At 46.4% G+C, this 23,580-nt stretch overlaps 9 protein-coding genes across 10 annotated transcripts in view; 5 read left to right on the top strand and 4 right to left on the bottom strand.

Annotated features, from left to right (window-relative positions):
* tnc (tenectin) overlaps positions 1 to 1,718 on the top strand; it is a 39,748-nt gene extending 38,030 nt beyond the window's left edge. Inside the window, exon 7 of the mRNA XM_017164994.3 lies at positions 57 to 1,718. Coding sequence (XP_017020483.1) covers positions 57 to 159 — 103 coding nt within the window. The 3' untranslated portion in view covers positions 160 to 1,718. The remainder of the gene's footprint in view (positions 1 to 56) is intronic.
* betaGlu (beta glucuronidase) lies at positions 1,580 to 4,712 on the bottom strand. The gene is made up of 5 exons (XM_017164995.3): positions 3,423 to 4,712; positions 3,046 to 3,362; positions 2,725 to 2,986; positions 2,527 to 2,665; positions 1,580 to 2,462 (listed from the first exon to the last, which is right to left on the bottom strand). The coding sequence occupies exons 1-5, from the start codon at positions 4,596 to 4,598 to the stop codon at positions 2,275 to 2,277; spliced, it is 2,082 nt and encodes a 693-aa protein (XP_017020484.1). The 5' UTR covers positions 4,599 to 4,712; the 3' UTR covers positions 1,580 to 2,274.
* Positions 4,713 to 4,805: 93 nt separating this feature from the next.
* Positions 4,806 to 6,048, top strand: LOC108073533 (serine/threonine-protein phosphatase 6 catalytic subunit-like). The gene has a single exon (XM_017165214.3). The coding sequence runs from the start codon at positions 4,889 to 4,891 to the stop codon at positions 5,804 to 5,806; it is 918 nt and encodes a 305-aa protein (XP_017020703.1). The 5' UTR covers positions 4,806 to 4,888; the 3' UTR covers positions 5,807 to 6,048.
* A 135-nt stretch (positions 6,049 to 6,183) lies between these two features.
* On the top strand, positions 6,184 to 7,420 carry beta4GalT7 (beta-1,4-galactosyltransferase 7). Its single transcript, XM_017165213.3, has 3 exons — positions 6,184 to 6,406; positions 6,471 to 7,086; positions 7,149 to 7,420. Exons 1-3 carry the CDS (start codon positions 6,310 to 6,312, stop codon positions 7,396 to 7,398), a joined length of 963 nt encoding a protein of 320 aa, XP_017020702.1. The 5' UTR covers positions 6,184 to 6,309; the 3' UTR covers positions 7,399 to 7,420.
* Positions 7,421 to 7,426: 6 nt separating this feature from the next.
* On the bottom strand, positions 7,427 to 7,986 carry EMC6 (ER membrane protein complex subunit 6). Its single transcript, XM_017165215.3, has 2 exons — positions 7,764 to 7,986; positions 7,427 to 7,697 (listed from the first exon to the last, which is right to left on the bottom strand). Exons 1-2 carry the CDS (start codon positions 7,894 to 7,896, stop codon positions 7,489 to 7,491), a joined length of 342 nt encoding a protein of 113 aa, XP_017020704.1. The 5' UTR covers positions 7,897 to 7,986; the 3' UTR covers positions 7,427 to 7,488.
* A 210-nt stretch (positions 7,987 to 8,196) lies between these two features.
* On the top strand, positions 8,197 to 12,831 carry Hr96 (Nuclear hormone receptor HR96). The gene is made up of 5 exons (XM_017165067.3): positions 8,197 to 9,321; positions 9,388 to 10,274; positions 11,454 to 11,663; positions 11,746 to 11,958; positions 12,299 to 12,831. Exons 1-5 carry the CDS (start codon positions 8,640 to 8,642, stop codon positions 12,497 to 12,499), a joined length of 2,193 nt encoding a protein of 730 aa, XP_017020556.1. The 5' UTR covers positions 8,197 to 8,639; the 3' UTR covers positions 12,500 to 12,831.
* Positions 12,832 to 12,867: 36 nt separating this feature from the next.
* Smg6 (Smg6 nonsense mediated mRNA decay factor) lies at positions 12,868 to 16,968 on the bottom strand. The gene is made up of 10 exons (XM_017165066.3): positions 16,695 to 16,968; positions 16,250 to 16,623; positions 15,742 to 16,191; positions 15,168 to 15,550; positions 14,961 to 15,103; positions 14,761 to 14,896; positions 14,598 to 14,693; positions 13,744 to 14,532; positions 13,459 to 13,595; positions 12,868 to 13,384 (listed from the first exon to the last, which is right to left on the bottom strand). The coding sequence occupies exons 1-10, from the start codon at positions 16,849 to 16,851 to the stop codon at positions 13,242 to 13,244; spliced, it is 2,808 nt and encodes a 935-aa protein (XP_017020555.1). The 5' UTR covers positions 16,852 to 16,968; the 3' UTR covers positions 12,868 to 13,241.
* A 745-nt stretch (positions 16,969 to 17,713) lies between these two features.
* Ythdf (YTH domain-containing family protein) lies at positions 17,714 to 23,200 on the bottom strand. 2 transcript variants are annotated; one of them, XM_017165012.2, is made up of 10 exons: positions 23,069 to 23,200; positions 22,970 to 23,003; positions 22,791 to 22,812; positions 22,554 to 22,652; positions 22,360 to 22,467; positions 20,433 to 20,527; positions 20,204 to 20,350; positions 19,304 to 20,049; positions 18,295 to 19,240; positions 17,714 to 18,227 (listed from the first exon to the last, which is right to left on the bottom strand). In XM_017165012.2, exons 2-10 carry the CDS (start codon positions 22,985 to 22,987, stop codon positions 18,186 to 18,188), a joined length of 2,223 nt encoding a protein of 740 aa, XP_017020501.1. In that variant the 5' UTR covers positions 22,988 to 23,003; positions 23,069 to 23,200; the 3' UTR covers positions 17,714 to 18,185. The 2 variants fall into 2 exon arrangements, with proteins under 2 accessions (XP_017020501.1, XP_070143613.1); XM_070287512.1 differs by lacking the exons at positions 22,360 to 22,467; positions 22,554 to 22,652; positions 22,791 to 22,812; positions 22,970 to 23,003; positions 23,069 to 23,200 and adding an exon at positions 20,661 to 20,801.
* LOC108073412 (purine nucleoside phosphorylase) lies at positions 20,858 to 21,846 on the top strand. Its single transcript, XM_017165017.3, has 2 exons — positions 20,858 to 21,688; positions 21,743 to 21,846. Exons 1-2 carry the CDS (start codon positions 20,858 to 20,860, stop codon positions 21,776 to 21,778), a joined length of 867 nt encoding a protein of 288 aa, XP_017020506.1. The 3' UTR covers positions 21,779 to 21,846.
* Positions 23,201 to 23,580: the final 380 nt, after the last annotated feature.

Genomic DNA, 23,580 nt, shown 5'->3' on the forward strand with positions numbered 1-23,580 from the left:
ATGAAAGGTTTTTTTTCCTGCTAAATCATTAATACCGGTACCCATATCAATTTCAGTTGCGGCGGCGACGGCAAGATGAAATGCGATCCCCAGCAGTGTGTGCCCGAGCCCACCATGCAGCAGGTGATGGCCGCCGTGGTGTCGGGACGCAAGAGATGAACCACCAGCCATGCTCACTAAATTTAATTTAACTAATTCTTAAGCACTGCAGACAACAATCACGAACCGACGAACCAACCAGCCCAGATTGCACCACTCGCCAACTAGCAATAGTAATAGGAACCACAACTAGAACCCCTCCCCCGCAATCAGTAACCGGAACCGGAAATCACACTCGAAATAGGTGCCAAAAGCAGGAAATAGGAAAGTACCAGAAACCAGACAACCACCTATCACAAACTTCAGAATGCAATAGTGTTAATTTGGGTTTGCCGACATTTGCACTCTTTCAATTGGATTACGCCCACTTGTTTCGGATTAGGTTACGGTGACGAAGCAACCAGTGATATTGTACTGTATACATAGTATAGGTGCAATTAATTTAGACGCGCTCACTTAAAGGATTACATATTTGTCACGATGGATGTGGAGAGAGTGGAGAGTGGTGACCAGTGACCAGTACAGTACAGCGCGTGCCTTGTAAGGTCGTTCATTGTGACCGCCCGCCCGCCGCCATAAACAATCGCTTTCAGGAGACTCTCAGCACACGAAAAGCTATTGCTATATTCCGGACCCGGACACACGCAATCAATGGCGTTACGAAGCCACGGCTTCCGGCCGCCGGACCGGACTGGACTCAATTCTATTCCTTTTGTCCCCAGTCCGTATCCCCCCTGTCCGGCGGCTCACTCTTCTCCAAAATGCGCTTTTATAATAGTATTTTAGTCACCTTATTTTTACAAACATTATTATTTTTGTGTATAATTGTTGCTTCTAGTCTTCTTTTGTTGCAAAGAGCAACGGAATCCTCCGCCTGTAACACGCGCACAACCCGATCGATCGATCTATATATCGCATATCGCGCTCGATCGGCCCAGTTGAATTGAGTTGAGTTGAGAAACTGTATCTTCTATACGAACTATTCCAAGCTTTTATACTTTTATATACAATACGTGTACGTGTACGTGTAGAGTGGAGAAACGAACGAACTAGTTTTTATAGCAATTTTACAAAACGAAACAGCGAATTGCATAGTTTTAACGGATTGAATTCCCAAGTGGGGCAGAACCGTAGTCTACATAGAATTTTTAGATCAACTGAAACAATGGAAACACTAAATACGGAACGCACAAACACACACACTGTCTGTCGGCGACGGCTACTGCTCGACTGACCGAAAACCGGATCGATAGGATCGGAGCATCTATATAGAAGTTACCTTTGTAAACTATTTTTTTTAACCACCGCCAGCTGCCGCGCTGGTGGAGGACGACACTTAACGATGATCCCGTCCAGGACTTTCGGTCACTTGAGCCTTAGCAATGCGCGCCGTAATCCGAACGAATACGAACATCAATTAGATTATATAATCTCTAAATATAGTTGTAGCCCTAAGTATTTAATTTTAAAAATAAATAAATAAATTTTAATTTAGATTTTATTTATTCTATATATCTTTTAAGAACAGCTCTTGTGTTTCCATACCTTATCATAATTTATATGCAAGCTTTTCTTTGTAATCTAATAAATAAATACAACGCTTTTTATTGAAATGTAAATTCCCCAGAGTTTAATTTGTTAAATGATATTTAACTCGTGGATAATATTAACAATAATGTGTCATTAAGAGAAATTCATACGAAGCTAGAAAATCAATGGGAAAGTTAAAATGTTTTAAGCAAGAATATAAAAGTCGTACAACTCGCTTCCTATTGAAAAAGGTTAAATTATATTACTATATTTTGAAATAAAAGTGGGTTTTTTTAACAGTAAATTGATTTTTAAGAATAGATAGTTTTAATGGGAAATTGGCTACTTTGGTAATAAAGTTTAATAAGTACAAAACGTATAAATATTACGTCGATTAATTGACATTTTATGATTTTAGACACCCTTGTGTCAAACACTAAAGTGTATACTTTTGTATTCCTTAACTGATAAGCGGGTAAAATATTCAATTAAAAGAGTCTTCATTTATGTAAATATGCAAATACCTTCAAGATACTGTAAAGCTCTAAAAATGAAGCTAGTCAAACAATAAATATGTATATATATATTGCAAATAGCTTCAAGATCACTTCGTTGCAAGAATCCTAGGATTAATATAAAAACTTCTTAAAGCTCGTTGTGCCTGCTGTGCTTGGAATGCCTGGATATGTACACGGTTAGGTCCTCGGGTAGCGGACAATGGTCCAACTCCCGGGCAATGGCAAAGTAACGCTGCCTGAGGAGGTGAGCCACCTCCTTGGGCTGTCGGTTTCTGGTAAAGACACCCTTTTTGTTGCCACCAACACGCGTTATGGCTGCAATAAATACAAACTTATTGAATTAATAGAGATCCTGAGGATAGAAACCAAAAAAACCCACTCTGCGCCGTTCGGAAATCTGCAAAGTTCCACACAAACTCTCCTATGAACCACCGCTTCCCACGAAGCTCATCGAAGGCTCTAAAGTGCTTGGAGAAGAGCTGCACCTGGTATTCCTCGGACCAAATGAAGGCTGGCAACTTCAAGGAATTAAAATTAGAAATTAAAAGAAACCTACCCAAGGCATCGAACTACTCACCGAATGCATGCCTTCCATGGTGTCGCCGCCATACTCAAACTGAATAATCGGCTTTTCGAACTTGTCCCGCCAACTCTCGGCCTCTTCGGTCAGCTGGTCGACAATCATATCCGTGCGTCCGGCGTTCTGGTACCAGGAGTTGTAGCGATTAAACCCCACAATGTCCAGAAATTGCGCCAAGTGGCAGGTCGAGGGACTAGCATTTATGGCAGCCGTAAGAGGACGTCCCTGGGCAATGCTTCTCGTATAGGTCACCAAGGTCCTGAAAATTGTACCGGAAGAGGGTAATCTCTAAAAGGATCTGGAGTGGATAATACCCACTCAAAATATTCTAGGGCTCCCGGCTTGGCTGAGCGCGGCTCATTGGCCACCGACCAAGCGATGACGCTTGGGTGGTTCCTGTCCCTGTGGATGAGCTGCTCCAGCGAAGACATGTGTTGCTCCAGCAGTTGCGGCTCAAAAATGTCGATGTTAACAGCAGGACACTCGTCGATAATCATGATGCCTTGCTCGTCGGCGAACTGCATGGACTCCTCCGAGTAGGGGTAGTGTGAGGTGCGATAGGCATTCGCCCCGATCCACTTCAGCAGGTTGAAGTCGCGGGCCAAAAGCGCATTATCCAGACCCTTGCCTCGTATCTGGAATAAGAGGAAACTTTCATGAACCCTCTTGGTAGACGTTTCCCTCTACAAACCCACATCGGAGTCCTCGTGGCGGCCAAATCCCCGCAGGTAGAGCGGTACTCCATTGAGCAACAAGCTCTGATTGCTCCAGCTCAGGGTGCGTATACCCACTGGCAAGCGGTAAGCATCCTGCAAGGCACAGCCCGAGTCATCCTCATTGCAGGCAACGACTAACTGAAACTCCATACTGTAAAGATAGCCAGGATCGGAATTCATGAGGTAGGGCCACCATGGTTTAGCACTGGGCACTAGCAGGGAGCCTTGATAAACCAATCGATTCATCTGCTGTCCAACCTCCGTACCATCGCGGTCTCTCAGCACAACCCTGAGATTTGTGACCAACATTTGTTGATATTCCGCCGCTTGGCTTGCATCCACCCAAAGACGGTAGTCTATGCGTCCCATCCCGTTGCTGCTGTACAGGGTGCGCACCTCCAGGTCGCTGATATGGATTAGTGGAGTCGTGTACAGGTGCACGCTTCGGTGGATCCCCGCATAGTTGAAGAAGTCGAAGGTGTAGCTCTGGACAGGCACAGTGCCTTTATCGGTAGAGGCCTGGTAAACGGATCCCTGGGGAATTGTGCGGTTTCCCAACCTGTTGTCGCACATCACCGTGACCAGGTTCTCGCCGCCAAAGTTCAGCAGTGCGGAGATATCCGCCTCGAATGGCAGGTGGCCGATGGAGTGGCTGGTGGCGTTCCTGCCATTGATCCACACTATGGCCGAGTAGTGAACGCTGCCAAAGCGCAACCAGGTGCGAACACCGTCCTTCCAGAGGCGGGGCACATAAAAGGTCCTCTCGTACCAAACGGTGCCCACGTGATCCCTTAGGCTGTCCGTTGTGGCTATATCGTTGTAGGAGGCGGGCACGGGCATGGGTATGACTTCCTTCCCGCTCATCCTCAGGCTGTTGGCATACCACTTCTCGCGAATGCCCTGGAGCGGATCCTTGGGGTCACTCCTCACCAGCCGCCACATGCCGTCCAGGCTGCGCACCTCCCGCGTCTCCGACTCCCGGGGATACAGCAGTCCCTTGGTGGGTGTTGGCTTCCTAATCTCTCCATACTCGAACAAAGGCCATTCTTTGTTGTGTTTCAGACTTTGGGGGATTCCCTCTTGGTTAGCGGAGACCTGCAGCACGTAAAGCTGGAGGACCAGAAAGAAGGGCAAGGCTTTTCCCTTCCACCTCATAGTAAGACGGTGTTGCTGACTCTATGTGGGAAGGTTTATTATCAATTTTATGGAATGAAACTAATTAATTCTATAATTCGCCGGTTTTTGATAAGAGCTGGGTTAGTGAGACCATCGCGCAGTTGTGATAAAAAATCCCAAGAACTAAATAGGCAAATAAGTATTAAAATACCAAAAGCAATCTAGTATTTTCAAAACAATTCAAGTATTTTGTGCAACCGCCCCACGGTTCCACTGAATGGGAAAATCAACATAAAATTTCGTAGATTTTGTTTGAAAACAAAAACGAAATGTCGGAAAACGATGTGGACAAGTGGATCGAGACGGTCAAGGAGTGCAAGTACCTGCCCGAGAACCAGTTAAAGAAACTCTGCGAGATGGTCTGCGACATACTGGTAGAGGAGTCAAACATCCTGCCCGTCAGCACGCCGGTCACAGTCTGCGGAGACATCCATGGCCAGTTCTATGACCTGGAACAGCTGTTCCGGACAGGCGGCCAGGTGCCGGACACCAACTACATATTCATGGGCGACTTTGTCGATCGTGGCTACTACTCCCTGGAAACGTTCACCCGCTTGCTGACCCTGAAGGCGCGCTACCCCAACCGGATAACGCTGCTGCGCGGCAACCACGAGACCCGACAGATCACCAAGGTGTATGGCTTCTTCGACGAGTGCTTCAGCAAATACGGCAATGCCAATGGTTGGAAGTACTGCTGCAAGGTCTTTGATCTGCTCACCATCGCTGCCATCATCGACGAGGAAGTTTTGTGCGTGCACGGCGGCCTGAGTCCAGAGATCATCACTTTGGATCAAATCCGGACAATTGAACGGAATGGCGAGATACCGTACAAGGGTGCGTTCTGCGATCTGGTTTGGTCAGATCCCGAGGATATGGAGTTCTGGGGCCAAAGTCCACGCGGCGCTGGCTGGCTGTTCGGTCACAACGTGACCAAGGACTTTATGGCGATCAATAATCTGGATTTGATCTGTCGTGCTCATCAACTGGTCAACGAGGGCATCAAGTATATGTTCGAGGGCAAGCTGGTGACTGTGTGGTCGGCGCCCAACTATTGCTATCGGTGCGGAAACGTGGCGGCGATCCTAAGCTTCGACACAGCGCAACAGCGGCAGACGAAGATCTTTGTGGCGGTGCCGGATGGAGAACGAGTGATACCAAAGCAGAACACGACGCCGTACTTCCTGTAAATCAACCTATTGTGTTCCATGAAACGAATATATCCGCCCAGTCAACCAGAGGAGATTATGTACGTACGCTTTTTGGACGCAGTGCGGAGAGCAGCCTTCGGGCCTGAGTCTACCTTTACCGCCTATATTGCCTTTAACGAAACGTAAAAACGAACACAACAACACTCAAATGTATCATATCTATTTAGTTAGATTAAAAAGTGTATCCTTCATTTAGTTTTATATGTTATTAAACATAAATTAAACTTCGAACTTTAACGTCTTCTTTAGAGAAAGACTTTCTTTCGGTATTTAAAGTTAGTATTTTTACTGCCTTATACCATATGGTGTGGCCAGTTGCCGGAGAGGGGTAAATCCGCTCTTTTCTGGGGAATTTAAGCTTTTGTGAACGGAACATCTGGGGAACACACTGCTAACCGGGCCATCAAATCCCAAATATTATTTTTCCGCCTATGGATTGACTCCGATTGACCCCGCCGGACCTCTCAAGATAAGCGCCCCAAATGGTGAACATCTCCACCATCAACTGGCTCTTCGTCTGCGGGCTATGCTTTTGCCTGGGCGGCATTGGCGTTCTCAGCTTCATGCCCCTCAGCTCCGGTACGTGTATGAGGAGGAACCTTCTATAAATATTGACCTAAAACGCGCTCCGCTCTTTTTATAGACTGCATCTGCCCGCTGTCCAACCCGCTGGCCAAGCGAACGGGCGGTGAAGGAGGAGTAGGCGTGATGGAGAAGATACCTGCGGCGGAAAAGCAACCACATGATCACAAAGCCGCCGCACACAAGTTGGCCCTGTTGGTGCCGTTCCGGGATCGTTTCGAGGAGCTGCTCCAGTTCGTGCCGCACATGACAAGCTTCCTAAAGCGCCAGAACGTAGCGCACCACATATTTGTGCTCAATCAGGTGGACCGGTTCCGTTTCAACCGCGCCTCGCTGATCAACGTGGGCTTCCATTTCGCCAGCAACGTGTACGACTACATTGCCATGCACGACGTGGACCTATTACCACTTAACGACCAGCTGCGCTACGAATACCCCAGTGAATTGGGCCCACTGCACATTGCCGGACCCAAGCTGCATCCCAAGTACCACTACGACAGCTTCGTGGGCGGCATTCTGCTGGTGCGGCGCGAGCACTTCCAGCAGATGAACGGCATGTCCAACCAGTACTGGGGATGGGGCCTGGAGGACGACGAGTTCTTTGTGCGCATCCGGGATGCGGGGTTGCAGGTGACGCGACCGCAAAACATCAAGACTGGCACCAACGACACATTTAGGTGGGTGTTCCTTTCGATTTCAGAGAGCGTCGCATTAATTGGTTTCTGCATTGATTTCCCAGCCATATCCACAACCGCCATCATCGAAAGCGCGATACGCAGAAGTGCTTCAACCAGAAGGAGATGACCCGCAAGAGGGATCACAAGACGGGCCTGGACAACGTCAAGTACAAAATTCTAAAGGTCCATGAATTGGCCATAGACGGAGTGGATGTGACCATCCTCAACATAATGCTCGATTGTGATGTGAATAAAACGCCGTGGTGCGACTGCTCCGGCACGGCGGCGGCTGCCTCGGCCGTACAAACCTGAGGGGTTGTGCTTAACCAAAGAACCAACGTTTGCCTAGTCCAATCCTATGTTTATTTCGCTATATAATCTGTTTTGCTAATGATAAATGCGTTAATACACGTGCACCATGCCGTAGAGGAATGTCCAGAAGAGCACGTAGGTGCAAAGGCCGCCCATGAACTGGTTGGTCAGCAGGTTGCTGCGGTTGATGAAGAACTTGCGCCACTGGGTGCCGGACTTCAGCAGCACCAGGATCCAGAGCACGAACACGGACAGGAAGTAGAAGAGGAAGCCCAAAGTGCCGCTTAGGCCCAGGATTCCTACAAAAGGGGTTTCAATTTATTTAAAATTTGTTGCTGACACACTGGGAATTAGGTGCCAATTACCCGCAGCACAGCCAGATATGGCGGCCATCGACGTCCGGCAGTACTCCACGGCGGATATGTTGTTCCGGATGGCGCCCTCGCTGTAGGCGATGATCTCGCCGGTCTTGGACTGGGCCGTCTTTACACGGTTCATTTTAATTGATTAAATTATTTTTAATTTGACAAGAAAAATTATTCTCCGGCTGAGAGCTACGATAGTACTTTCGATTGGCAGGGCTGTCATCGATAACTTTGCACTGAAAAAAACCCTGGCTGATGTCTTTACGAAACTTGTTGTCATTCTGGTTTGATATTGCACTTTGAGTGATGTTTTAAACGAAAAAATAATCATTACTTGATTAAACGGGTTTTCATAATAGCTATACAATGCAGAAGTTGTAAAAACTATAGAAACACAATTTGTATGGTGAACTTTGCATATTATTATTAACAAGTTTTTCTTGCGGTGCACTCTCGTTTTTCCGTTATTGCTCATAACTGCGTTATTTGCCAGTCACCCGTTAACGTCGCTTGTTGTTATTGGAATTTGAGAACTCGGACGGACATTAATTCATTAAAATATGTGGTGATAACGCGACCTGCCGAATTCTGCGTGCTGAGGGCAATATGAGCAATTAGTCCGCCTGACGTGTGGGTACTACTACTGCTATGTTGTCGCGACCGCGGCCTGCTAAATGCCAACAATTGTTTTGAAACGCGGAGTTCCTGCCCAACATCACATCACACCCACCTCTACCACCCCTCCAGTTGTGCCTCCCAGCTCCACAACTGCGCCCCGAGCCCCCAACGGAAGGCAATTAAAAAATCAATCAGAGTGGGCCCTAATTGAGAGCTGCCGCCCAATCCGAGTCTAGGTTCGACTCCGGCTGCGTCGACATGTCGCCGAAGAACTGTGCGGTTTGCGGTGACAAGGCGCTGGGGTACAACTTCAACGCCGTCACCTGCGAGAGCTGCAAGGCCTTCTTCCGGCGAAATGCTCTGGCCAAGAAGCAGTTCACCTGCCCGTTCAACCAGAACTGCGACATCACCGTGGTGACTCGCCGCTTCTGCCAGAAATGTCGCCTTCGCAAGTGTCTGGACATTGGCATGAAGAGCGAGAACATCATGTCCGAGGAGGACAAGCTAATCAAGCGGCGCAAGATCGAGACGAACCGGGCGAAGCGCCGCATGATGGAGAACGGCACTGATGGTGGCGATGCCAACGATGATGGCGCCGGCGGCGGCAGCGGTGAAGACAATAAAGCGCCGGCGGACAGCAGCAGCAGTAACCTTGAGCTGTATTCCGGTTCGCAGGATTCACAGAGCTGCGGCTCGGCAGACAGCGGCGGTGCCAACGGCTGCACGGCCAGACAGGCCAGCTCAACGGGAGCTCAGGTCAATCCGCTGCAGATGACGGCCGAGAAGATCGTGGACCAGATCGTATCCGACCCGGATCGGGCCTCGCAGGCCATCAACCGGCTGATGCGCACACAGAAAGAGGCTATTTCCGTGATGGAGAAGGTCATCAGTTCGCAGAAGGACGCCCTGCGGCTTGTGTCGCACTTGATCGACTACCCAGGTGAGTAACTGGTAGTAGCCTTCTCCGCTAACCCCTGACCCCTCCCCCCTGACTGACTCGTTGCAGGCGACGCTCTGAAGATCATCAGCAAGTTCATGAACTCGCCCTTCAACGCGCTGACAGTATTCACCAAGTTCATGAGCTCTCCCACGGACGGCGTGGAGATAATCTCGAAGATCGTCGACTCGCCGGCGGACGTGGTGGAGTTCATGCAGAACCTGATGCATTCCCCGGAGGATGCCATCGATATTATGAACAAGTTCATGAATACCCCGGCGGAAGCGCTGCGCATTCTCAACCGCATCCTGAGCGGCGGCGGGGCGAACGGGGCAGCTCAGCAGACAGACCGCAAGCCATTTCTGGAAAAGGAGCTGGCGGCGACGAAAGAGCCTCCTCCGCCGGCGGAGCGGGTGGATACCGTCATACAAAGCATGCTGGGCAGCGGGAGTCCGCCAATTTCGCCACATGGCGCTGCCGTGGACCTGCAGTACCATTCGCCCGGCGCCGAAGAGCAGCCCAGCACCTCGAGCAGCCATCCCTTGGCCTACATAGCCAACTCTCCGGACTTCGACCTGAAGACCTTTATGCAGACCAACTACAACGACGAACCCAGTCTGGACAGCGACTTTAGCATCAACTCGATTGAGTCTGTGCTTTCCGAGGTGATACGCATCGAGTACCAGGCCTTCAACAGCATCCAGCATGCCGCGTCGCGGGTCAAAGATGAGATGTCCCACCAGGGCGGACCATACGGTGGCTGCAACGCCGCCGGAAATAGCAGCCAGCAGCACCTACAGCAACCTATCTGCGCCCCCTCCACCGTGCAATTGGATCGCGAACTGAACGAGGCCGAGCAAATGAAGCTGCGGGAACTGCGAATGGCCAGCGAGGCTCTCTACGATCCTGTGGACGAGGATCTCAGTGCCCTGATGATGGGCGATGATCGCATTAAGGTAAAAAATTACCCTCTGGCATTAGCCTTTGGTTCTTTCATTTGTACCGATCCAACCCAGCGCTCGGCTTATCTAATCGCGTTGTGCCAGCGGCGATATAGTCGGCACCTGGCAGCCGCTATTCAGTGATTCAGTGCTTATTGCAGAGATGGCCCATAGGCCATGACCATCCAGTAAGTTTCTGTGTTCCCAGCACTTCGGTGCTCCCAAATGTAAACACACACTTTTCAATGGGGTGGCTCGGATTTGAGGGCTTAAAATGTGAAGGAGAACTATTAGGGCACTTTATTTTAGGGCCAGTTTCTGAAGAATTGTGGATCCGAGGGCTATGTGTAAAATGTAAATATTAATGAAGGAAATTTTAGGAACTGCGAGAAGACAGCTAGGATTGTTTAGGGTTAGGTAACTTAAATTTCTATACTTCTTCCTGTGGCTAGGATTGGTTAGGGTTTGAATTCAAATTTAAAACAAATCTGAGCCCGTCTATTCTACCTTTGCATTAACTAAGACCTACCATTCCTTGTGGAGCTTGGATTTTTTCCCAAGAAAACCTAATCAAAAAAATATTTAAAATATCCAATAATTTTCCATTTAAAAAGAATACTCTTTTTCATGACCAAACTGTCAAAAAACACAACCTTGTTATCTTGGTTCCGGGGCAAGTGTCAACAATTACTATTAGACCTCTTGGCCTCCCACGGGTAAATTGTCCAAACATGAGTCACTGATTCCGCGAATGCATATTGCCATAAAACGAGCCACCCTAACCGTGAGCAATCGGTCTGTCTGGTGCGGTCGGTCTGCCAAGAGCAGGGCAGACAGTGGCTTTATCAGACCCATAATGACACTATCAACCATTATCAAGTGCTACAGCAGGCGCTCATGAGAGTCCACAGCGTCCAAATCGACGTTTATTGTCGCTTAGACTGTTTGCCTTTAGCGCCTCATCGCAATTAGCACATTTTCAGTATTGTTAATTGGGAAAAACGATACCATTTTTTTTGACGAAATATGGAGCAGCCAGGTGTTTAGGCTCTACGATAAGCAGAAGAGTGCTCCACAAGCAGATTGAGTCACCACCTTCCAGGGAGAAGCCTTTACGATTATGTATAAATAACTGATAGTAATGGCCACCTGTGCGTTCTGTTTCGATTTGTTTTTATTTGTTTTGTCAACCAGCCCGACGACACTCGCCACAACCCGAAGCTATTGCAGCTGATCAATCTAACGGCGGTGGCCATCAAGCGGCTTATCAAGATGGCCAAGAAGATAACAGCATTCCGTGACATGTGCCAGGAGGACCAGGTGGCCCTGCTCAAAGGCGGCTGCACAGAAATGATGATAATGCGTTCGGCGATGATTTATGACGATGATCGCGATGCCTGGAAGGTGAGTGTTACAAGGGTCCTTTAAATGGGTTCAGCAGATTCTGATTCTGATCCTGATCCGGATTCTGATCTGATTATTACAGGTACCCCACACCAAAGAGAACATGGGCAACATACGTACTGACCTGCTCAAGTTCGCCGAGGGCAATATATACGAGGAGCACCAGAAGTTCATCACGACCTTCGATGAAAAGTGGCGAATGGACGAGAACATTATCCTGATTATGTGCGCCATAGTCCTCTTCACCTCGGCTCGATCACGAGTGATACACAAAGACGTGATTAGATTGGAACAGGTGAGTGTCCGTTAAGCTGGCCGGCCCCCTTTCGTCTTTCTTATGGTATTTTTTTTAAGTTAGGGATCTAAATCGAGAGAGAAAGTCCGACATAATATAGCACAGATAACGTAGCTTGAAATGGGAAATATCACAAATCACTTTTAATGTTTAAATATCGATTATCTTACTTGATTTATTTATAAGTTCTATCAATCGATTTTTCCAGCTCTAGCCTCCGCTTTAAATATCGCTACATTATCGATAAAAAGATCGTTTTTGCGTTACAAAACTAAAATTATAATAAAGCACCCTTTAACTGCGTTTAAAACAAACATTAATTCCCTTCTTTTAATTACAGAATTCCTACTATTATCTTCTGCGAAGATATCTGGAGAGTGTTTACTCTGGCTGTGAGGCGAGAAACGCGTTTATCAAGCTGATCCAAAAGATTTCAGATGTAGAGCGTCTGAACAAGTTCATAATTAATGTCTATTTGAATGTTAACCCATCCCAGGTGGAGCCGTTGCTGCGTGAAATATTCGATTTGAAAAATCACTAGATAATGAGGCGGGGCAGGTGCATATAATGCCGGTGCCGAAATCGATGGAAAGATCAATCAGCCAGCTGCAGTTGTTGTTGTTGTTTTAATAATTATATAAGCGCTTCGGCCAGCTGATTCGTCTGTTTTTATCCTGTCGCTTGTAATGTTAGATTTTAATCGAATGTGATTGTTAGATTTGCATATACTGCATAGATTTTATATTTCTACATCAAAGAGAGCATATTTAGGATACCAAGTGCAAAGCAACACAATCTATATGTACACGTTTAACTAGTTTCAACTAAACACTGATGCAATAAATATGACCCAGTATATTTCAATTGACAAAATGCCTTTCTAATTTCCCGAATGAAACCAAAAGCCACTAAACAACAATGAAGATTTAATTTTGTTTCAGAAGGTCACAAAATGTACATGTTTTTTGTTTTTTGAAAAGAAATCAGAAGGGCAGAAAGGTGTGGAAGCCAACGGGAGGCGGTCACCCGGGGGAAACCACTCTGAATATCCGCACCCGTTTTGTGGTCCTCAGGAATCCGCGTCGTGTACGTATTCGCGGCCAGCGTCTGCGTTTGCATCTGCTACTGCCGTATCCGACATTCATTGTCATTTGTGTATTATGTAGGTAATATAATAGCATGAGTTCTCTTCTCACACACACCGCCACCACCACCACCTTGGTTACCGGTGGCGGGGCACAATTTCATTGTCAGCCCGGTTCTGTTGCCATCTCTAGGCTGTCTCAGGTTGATTCGCGGCAATCCTTGGCCCACTGCAGGAACTCATCCAAAGCGCTCACAGCCAAGTTGCGAGCCAGGGCCTTGACTCTGAGATTGCGATCGGTGGTGATGAGAACCAGTTCGGTTTGAATGAAACATTTGCCATCTGAAAGGGGGATTGAATATTGAATGTTATCAATTTTCTTAAAAGAATAACTAATGAGGAATGAGTGAATTCACCTCTGCATTGTTCAGATTTGGCTGACTTAGATACAGCCACAGCAGTGGCCAGAATTTTGTCATCGTTGGAGAGATACTCTTCCTCGACCAAGGCGAACACTGAGGCATTGACAAACGAGCCCTTGGTGGTGGCACATCTGAAAAGGGAAACAGAGTTTCATATATTATTATCTCTTACTCAATAAACACAGTATTACAAGGCAAAAACATTGTTGCCTAATCCAGATTACTGCATTCTCTAATCGCAACCACTAATCAGCCGGCCAGAGATTATCGATTACTTACTTCACATTACTCTTAGCAGACTTGATAAACTCCAGGGATTTCTTGGCCCGCGACGACACTTCGTCAAAGTGGTGAATACGCTGCGTCTGCTTGGAGCTGCAATAGGAATCCAACTTGACGCCCTTGGAGAGACCATCCAGTTCCCTGACCACTGTCAGCGGTATGATTAACGTGTAGCGCTTGAACTCCGCGGCCAGCTTCTCAAAGTCCTCCAGGCAGTCAATGAAGCAGTTGGTGTCGGGCAAAAGATAACGCGGGCGCACCTCTATGTATATCTTGGTGTCCACGAACTTCAGGATCTCCTCCAGCTTGGTGTTGCAGATCTGTCTAACCTTTGCCTTGGCCTCCAGCTCCTTCTTCAGCTTGCAAAGCTGCGAAACGTCCGCGTCGGTAGAGGGACACGGGTTAGCCACATCTGATGTTAGCCTGGTTGCACTTGCTAGACCACAACTCTCGGCATCAAAGTTATCCAGAGCGTTCTTCATGGCTGCGTTTAAATCCTCGATGGTGAAGCTCGAGTCAAGTGGTTGTTGTAACGAATCCTGGTGCTGGACATAGCAGTCCTGGAACTCGGCAATCTTGCGCAGGCGTTCGAGGAACTGTATGCGTTCGGTTGCAGGCTTACTGCAATCCTTGGTAATCATATCGCGACCCAAGGGATTGAAGCCGCTCAGGGCTATGTCCTCATCCAAAATAATGGCACACTTCTCCGGCTTCTGCTTGCCGAAAATGCAATCGATATGCTCGAAGAGCTTGGTCAGCTCAGACCAGCAATCGATAAAGTAGTGTCTGTGTATTAAATAGAAGATCCTTAGAAACTGGGATTAAGTGAAACAGAAATTTTTACTACTTACTCCTCCGACCTAACAGGCTCCCACAAGTCCACATTGATGCTTAGCCAATGCACATACACCTTCACAAACTGCAGATATGTGTTGACGTTGGCGTAACTAAAATATTTACAAAAATATAATATAAAATGTAATCAAAATAAATTTCAAGGTCATCTTGACATACTCCTCATCGGGAAGGCACTGGAAGTTAGTAGAGCCCTTTACAAAACCCGCCATTAGCTGGTTCGTCTTCTCTAGCATGAGTCCAAAGAATGAGTTGGCGAAATTGAAGCTGTGATAACGCATCTCGCGCCGTGACGCTGTTGAAAAAGAAAACAACAACATTAACTTCAACCATGATTAGGCCTTATCGTTGATACATACATTTCCTATGGTTGTGCTCCACAACAAACAAATTGAGTGCCACGATTTTCAGCAGCTTGGAGCGTGTCAACAGGTTCTTGTGCTTGAGCACGGCCCCCATCTGGATCTGCAGCTTTCGAAGCAGCTGGTACAACGAGTCCACACTATGAAAAGATCCAAATGCTATGACGTGATACATTCGTATTCCGCTTTCACTTTCGCACTCACTCTGTTCCCGTGTAGAGCTTGCCTATCAGGTACAGATACAGCGACACGATGCGTGGCAGCAGCTCCTCCGGCGGCATCTCCTCGTATCGATTGACCTCCGCCAAGGTGGCCTTGTTGCCCTTTCCCCTGTTGTTACCCTTGATATCGGTGCGATGCAGGCACCTTATGCCATCCGGATGGATCCACACCTCCTTGCGCATTTGTTTGGATTTCTGGTTTTTAGGGGCAGCCACTTGATGTATCGGCGATTGCTTCATCTCGGTTTCCTCATACTTGCGACGAATCTCGTCAAAGAGGTCTAGGAGCCTCTCCTTGGCCGTCTGAATTGAATTGGAAGTCAATAAACTTCGCATATAGAAGTAAACGGCATCGAAGCGCTTGTGCTGCAAGGAAATAAAACCATTGACAACCTCAATTAAAAATCTAGGAAAATCCCAAAATAGACTTGAAATCCTACTATCTAGCGGCGCAATCAAATGACTTGGCACCAGTGCTTGTGACTAAACAATATTAGTTGGGAATCCCATAAATGTGACGTGACAACTTTTTAACGATAAGAAAACCTTTCACTTACATGGTAAATGGAAATAACAGCCAGCTGGTTGTACGGAACCCCGTTGCCGGGCACCAGCTCCTGCGCCTTCTGATAGTATTTGGCCGCCTCCAGATAGTCGGTGGCCTGGACATGGTTCACCCGGTAACGCGACAAGTCGCCCAGGCAGATGAGGAGCCGTTGGGCCACCACCTTGACGGCACTCTCGCTGCGCGAAGAGGGTACGCACTTGGCTATGAGCTTCTCATACATCAGGCGGTAGAACTTGGTGGCCTGCTCGATCAGCAGAAGCGTGTGGGCGTACGCCTGGTCCGAGTGCTGGCTCCTTAGGTAATCGCGCACATTGTAGAACAGCAGCTTCCAAAAGAAGACATCCACCTTGTGCTCGCACACAAACTTCAGCTGCTCCAGCACCAGCTGCTTGAAGGCGTCCTGCATTTGGACGTGAATATCGCAGAAGTTCTTCCAGTTCTGTGGAGAGAGAGCAATTAGTGGAAGCCTTACAGAGCTAGGTTTTAGGTCATCTTACGGTCACGACGAGGTTCCTTTGCTGCAGCACCATCAGTTGGTCGTACAACTGAACTATATTCTTGGCCTGGGGCAGGCTCAGGAGGGGCTCAAACCAGTCCGGATGCTCGGTGGTTAAACGAGTGCGCGTCACTGGCGACGGCGGAGCTTGCACCTCGCCCTTGTCGTGATCGTTCCAACCTCGGCGACGAGCATTTTGGGCTTTGCCATTCCCATTGCCTCTACCACTCCCAGTCCCATCGTTATTCGCCACCGAGGTGGCCACCCGCAGGATGCCCGGAATCCCGCCATCGCGCACGCTCCCGCGCACGGCCCCGTTGGTAACCAAAACGGGTGCCTTGGGCTTCGCAGTAGTTGCACTGCTCAGGACGGTGACTGCAAGTGGTGAAATCAGAAGATACTAGATGTGACGCACTTGCTCACACAGAGACGCAGAGCACACTCACCTGGCCTTGGCGACGACGCTGGCTCCGCATTCTCAACGTTCTCCGTCGTTGGTGCGTGGCTGCAGCAGCTGGCTGCTATTTTGTTCTGCAGCCGTTTCGGTAGCGTCCCAATGATCAGCGATATATCATTTTGATCTCGCGTTCCCTTTCGATTCATGTTTAAAGCGCTGCCTTTGCTGGTGCATTTATCCCACTTGTTCAAGGGTGATCCGCCTTTGTTAAATTGTCAAATATTTTAGTGTGCTGTCGTAGGGTATATTACGTCTCGAAAAATCTCTAGAGATAGCGATGCTCGCGTGAGCGACTTCATTCACGGCTCACGAGGTGGTAGTGCATAAACAGGGTAGACATATGTGTGGTTATTTCGTATAATATTGAATATAAAAGGAATGTCTGACTATGAATAAATTATATTTTGTAAATTATATTTAATATTTTAGTTTAATTTATAAACACATTCACTTTTAAAGTCACGCACGCGAAGCTGGTACGATCTCATCTCTAGCAGGCAGTAACGCGTGCGCAGCAGTGTGACCAGCACTATCGCATTTCCAGGGCTGCATGCTTTACACTCTAGGCGCCAAAATTCAAATGATTAGAATTTCAAGGAAGGTTGGGTTTTGAATTCAGCTGTTAAGTTAACCATTTATGTAGCTCAAAAGAAAATATGTTGTTTAGAATTCTACTTCAACTACAATTACTTCTTTGTAATTTTAGCCAAATCTTCTGGCAAATTGAATATCCAAAAAAATAAGCCAAGCATTGGATAAATTTTGTTCGACTTTTCGGATTACATCTTTTTATTATAGTGTTTCAGTCTTCCACTAACGTATAATTATTGGATAGCGCTGTGAAAGTAATATATATTTCGGCCCATATTATTATTGCTTTACGTGTGTATTATTCTCAAATGCTCTATTTGAAGCTTGTTGGAAGTGTGTGGGGAGGGGGCGGGGGGGAGTTTTGATCAATCAATCTCTTACAAATAACGATCTATATATATTAAGAGATGCTCGCAGTTTAGTCAATGAGTAAATGATGAATTGGTTACTTTAATTATATTATACATACATAAGTCGTGTACACTTTAGATTCAAATAAGTTGTATAAATTGTTACAGTGCAACTACAAGGAATGGCTGAAGCAGACTCCTTGGTGTTTATAAATGTTGTATATGTATATCGGCAAAATCGATCATTATCTTTATATGAACTGTTCAATGTGAGCGTCAATAGATTTATATAAATATTGTAATAAATAATTACGTAAAAATGTTATCATATTTTAATCATTAATCCTAAATTCCCACACATGTTCGTTTTGTTTGTATGTTCTTCATGAATCGGATCGATCGGGGTTTATCTTGTACACGCAATGGTTAAAAAAATCTAAAAATTATAATTTAACGGCTCTAAGCAATTCAACGGATTGTGGGAGTCCATTCAATATCATTTAAAAAACGAATTCTATCGCATCCTCAGCTCGCCAAGTTTATGAATATTCATTGTTTCTCATCTTGTCCTTTTCGGTGTCCTGCAATTCAAATTAATTCAATTAATTAAGGAACAAATGATACGGCTGCTCCGACTGCTCGACTTACCCTCGGCAAATCCTTAGATGTGGACAGACCCGCCCGAAAGCGTACATCGATCTTCATTTGTTCAGTGCTGAAATCACGATCTCGGTTTTTTAACCGGCTCTTGTTGGTATTGTTCTGCTGATATTCACTCTTCCGGCTATTGGCTCCCCCGTAATGGGCCCCAAAGTCATTTTCTCTGTCAAAGTCCAGGCTGTCTCTGTCCTTGAACTGATAGTCGTTGCCTCGACGATACTCGCTGTAATTGCTTCCCCCGGCTCGGTGCACTGGATTACGGAAGCCAGCTCCGCCAGCGTTGAAGTGTTTTTGTGACATGCCGCCGCCGCCGCCGCCGCCGCCGGCGCCTCCTCCGCTTCGGCTATCGCGTTCTCGTTGCTCCTTATCGTCCGTGTGGCGATTGAAGCTGCGGCTAAGGGGGGCTTGCGCCTGGCTGTTGTTACCCTCTGGGCCATGCATGGGCGGTCGCTTCGAGGAGACTTCCTCTTCCTGCTTCTTTTCGTAGTGGAAGAAGTCGTCGAATATGGACGTTGAGTGGTTGTACGAGTGCAATATCTGCAGCACCTCGATCCCCTTGTCGTTAGGTACTTCCTGGGTATCCCGCGAGTTCGTCACCGACTTATTGTCATTGTTCTCCAATCGAATGTGGCGCAGCTTTCCATTAGGCACATCCTTCACATATATCCATTTCACCTTGAACTTGCCCTTCCACTTGTCCTGCGACCAAACACTGGACGTGGAGTTGTAGTCCACCGCAGTCATCATTTGTGCCATGCCACAGAAGTGGCCAGAGCCGTTCACCGAAAAGAACAGCATGATGTTTCCCCCCTCTTTGTGTCGCTCCTTGAAGGCATCGTCCAATCTCTTATTGCCGTGGTCGGTCGAGCACCAAATCTCATACTTTATACTGCGGTGGATGTCATCCTCGGAATACGATTTGATGACAAAAAACCTGCAAGGATTCAAAATAGTTCAATATTTATGTTTGTCTCTTTACGTCTCTTTATACAATTACCTTGTTGATGTGGCCTTGTTCAAGTCCACAACCTTCGGATTATAATTGTTTTTGTCTTTTAATTCGTCCAACAAAAGTTGGGGATCGACAGGCACCTCTTCGGCTGCGGACGCTGCTTCCACCGGTCGCGAATGGTTCTCCTCCCGGTACTCGAACTTGGAGGCATTCTCAAAGTCGCTGTTGCTTCGGAAACTCGAGTAGTTGTTGCCCGACCGATCGGCATTTCGGTTTGGATGAGGCGCACCGCCGGCGCCATCGTGCCGCCTGGCCTGATTGTTTGGCGGTCCAAAGGGACCGGGGCCTGCATTGGTCGCTGGACGTGGGGCTGCATGGTGCTGCTGGGCTGGGTGATGCTGCTGAGTGGATCCCATATTTCTGGGATTCCGAACGGGACCCGTTGGTGAGATCTTCGCTCTGTTGAAATTATTGTTGTTGTGGTGGTTGTGGTTGATGTTGGTGCCCAGGCCCTTGCTCTCATACTTGTGGAAGTTCTCCGTGTCCTTGTGCACCTTCTCTGTGCGAGCGCCCAGCTGTGGTGCCTGTCCATGATTATTGCCCGAGATGGAAAAGTCCGAACTCAAGTCAGAGTAGGCCAGATCGATGGGCGAGGGGGGAGAGGGTACGGGAGGAGGTTTGTTATTCGGTAAATCCCATACGTTAACATCTAAGTTGTGCTTTCCTGGCACCATTGGTGGCGGGGGCATGCCAGGACCCTTTTTCTTATTGTTGGAAGTGGTGGACGCTGTCTGTAATGTTACGGGGGATACAAATTAGGTATATTTATTGCCGATTAATAATATATATGATTTATATGGGTAAAAATGATTCCTTAACTTCTAACTAAATTATAAAGTATAAAAAAAAAACAACTTTAAGATTTCGATGTGCAGTTATACTCACTCTGGATGTTAATTTAGCCGGTTGAGAGGCAATTGACGCCCAGGTTGTTTTTTTGGGTGCGGCGACAACTTCGTGGTTTTGTGCTTCATCGCTGGCCCTGTTGTCCAGTTTTGTAGACGATGGATGGTCGTTTTCATTACGAATTGTCTACGTAAGAATAAATAATTTTATAATTATTATTTATTAAAAACTAGTATTAATTATTTAGTAAGGATATAAGGACAAATACCTGTGTTACCGGTTTCCTGGAATTCCAAGGATTTACTTGATGATCGTCTCGTCTTGTGTTGTTGGGAATACTATGTCCATGTCTTTTGTATGAATCTAATGAGGGAGAGCCAAATAATAAATAGAAAATCTTATAAATAAAATGTATATTAATTTTGTATTAATTTATTCTTAAATCCAAAAGTAAATAACTATATTCTGTAATTAACCAGTACTTAGGCTAACTTACCCACGCGCGACCTTCTTCTTCTTCTTGAGAATAGGACTTCATAAAAATTGAATAGAGATACTTGCTTTATCTGCGGGTCGAAGTGCATTAATCCAAGTCTCTAAAGTTAGCAAAAGCCTACACATTGGAGCACAGTTTGTGTTTTACTTCACTTTCAGGTAATCAGATCAAAAATCAAGTCAAAATTTACGTTTTCGATGGAGGGAGATGCATCAAAAAGCGAGGATGAGGACACCGTCCCAGTCAAGATAGGAATAATTGGGGAGGCCAATCTCGACACACCCATATATCTGACGGAGCGCATGGAATATGCCGTGTGCACGCCGTTCGGGAGCCCTTCGGACGTGATCATCGATGGCCAAATTGAAGGCGTCAATGTGTGCCTCCTGTCGAGGAATGGACGACAGCACGATATCATGCCTTCGAATATAAACTACCGGGCCAACGTGTGGGCCATGCGCAAGATGGGCTGCACCCACATCCTGGTGAGTAACACCTACAGCTCTCTGCGTGATAACATACAGCCGGGAATGCTGGTTGTGCCGGACGACTTTATCGATAACACGACCAGGCGGGCCCAGACCTTCTATGATGGCGCCAAAGGCAGTCCTCTGGGTGTTTGCCATGTTCCCATGGCTCCTGCCTTTTGTGACCGCACTCGAAAGCATCTCTTGAACGCCGCCCAGGAGCTAGAGTTTCCCACGCGATCCACCGCCACCGTGATGACCATTGAAGGGCCTCGTTATTCGACAGTCGCGGAGAATAACATGTACCGGAAGTGGGGAGCTGATCTCCTGAGCATGACCCTGTGTCCCGAGGCCACCTTGGCCAAAGAGGCCGGCATTCTGTTCGCCTCCCTGGGCCTGGTCACCAACATGGAGTGCTGGTGTGCCAAGCAGCCAAACGCTACGACCCACGAAATAATCTACATTTTCAAGAAGCAGGCGGAGCATCTCCAAAGGGTCATGGTATCGGCCATCAAGAGCATTGCTGAAGAGGACTGGTCTGAGGATATTCTGAAGGCCAAGGTAAGGCTGGTATTTAATCTTTTAATCTGCATTAACATAATTGAACCTTAATAGATCTTGGTGTGCAGTAACTTTGCGAATAGTAAATAATACTGTAATCCCATGTTAAATTTGTTTAAAAATAAATATTTTCGATAGAAAACTAAAGGAATCTAAAATCTGGGGCTTATACATATTTTTGTTTTTGATTACTTGGGAGAGTTCTACTAATTTTTCTTGATTAATTCGAGTTTAAATTAATTTGGAGAGGTATTTTTAAAAAGTTTACCTTAAGCATTTCTTTACAAAATCCAAAGAAAGGGCATTTCTAATTAATACTTAAGATTTTACCTAACAAAATTGATGACAAACGTTTTAGTTTTACAAAATAAACAAACTACTAAAAAAAAGAAATGTACTGATATTTCAGAAATAAAAGCTTTGGTAACTCCCACAAACAAGATTAATTGCTATTTTTATACAAGGCGCTCAAAGATATAGCGCTAGCGCATTGACTATTGCTCCAATCGGAAGCAAATAGGAGGATTTCCCGACGCACCAAGCAGCCCATGCATACAGAGCTCCCAGTTCCCATAGTCGAAAAACCAGTTAGCGAGAACGAATGAATGCACTCGGGGTGCTGTTATTGCTGTTGCTGCTGCTGGTGGTCGGCGCTATACAGTTATACATACCATGGTTGGCGTTTATCTTGCGGCCCTTGTTCATATTACTCCATGGAGTGCTGCAATTCTCCTTAAAGTTAAACGGCGGATATTGGAATTGCATGGAGTTTTCGTTGGCTTTTGGCGAGGGGGAGAGTGGGAGGAATCAAGTTCAAGTTAGCTATTGGGTTTAACTACTGGGTAAGAGGTGTGATTTAGCATACCGGCGGAGACTTCATCTTGAGTGGGAGAAGACAGATTTTCGTAAGAGGCCTCATCGACTTGCTGGCTCCATGGTATATTGCGCTCCTCGACCGATTTAACTGCATTATTAAGCATTGTAAACAGAGAAAAAAGTCGCATTAAAAGCGTACGGCAAAGAGTGGGGCCGGGGAGACGGGGGAGGAGGAGGCCGCAGCCGCGGCCGCCGTCGGCTTTGGTGGTGGTGGTGGGTTATATACCTGTGTTTCCTGGTATTTTCATCTGAAACAAAAACACAGCAGGTTAATTTATTACTTAAGCGTCTTCGTTATTATGTGTACATCATTCCGATGTATGTACACAAACATCTTCCTGCACAGAGCCCCCACTAAATCGAATTGAACATATGTACATATGTGTGTATGCAAAATACAATTACCTGATCCACGCCTGACATTTGCTGCACTTTTTGCCTGCAAATAGGAAATAGCTTAGTTTTGCGGGGCGGTATTCGGTGCGCTGACTTTCGCTTAATTACCCCGTTTAAAATAAATGATATAAAAACACAAGGCAGGTATAGTTTGTTGCTAAAAAGTTTTTATAAACTCCGATATATTTTTTACTTAAAGAACCACATACACTGACACCACACGCACATTAACCAATACACTGATAAAATTCTTAACGCTTCCGAAGCCGCCTATTTCCAGCGTCGGCGTTGTGGCCAAAGGAAGCGACGTTATAAACACACAAATAACGGATGTCGGTTCGAATGTGAAGCTTTTAAATATTTAAATTTTATGTTTTCATAAGCAATAACCTAGTGTGCCAAGCGCAGAGTTTCACTTTAAAGCATATTTTTAATAAATTATTTAAATTGTGGTATTTTTACAACACTTAATACCACAATCGCCGGCAGCGTTGCATCCCTGGAATTAAATCGATACTTCGATATAATAATTTTATTGATTGTCACTGTAACTTCTAGGTAATACTACAGTTTTATATTTTATAAATAGAGTTCGGTTTATATTCAGCACATCTAGGAAG

This window comes from Drosophila kikkawai, chromosome 3R (genome assembly GCF_030179895.1).
Source record: "Drosophila kikkawai strain 14028-0561.14 chromosome 3R, DkikHiC1v2, whole genome shotgun sequence".
In the NCBI taxonomy this organism is placed as follows: domain Eukaryota; kingdom Metazoa; phylum Arthropoda; class Insecta; order Diptera; family Drosophilidae; genus Drosophila; species Drosophila kikkawai.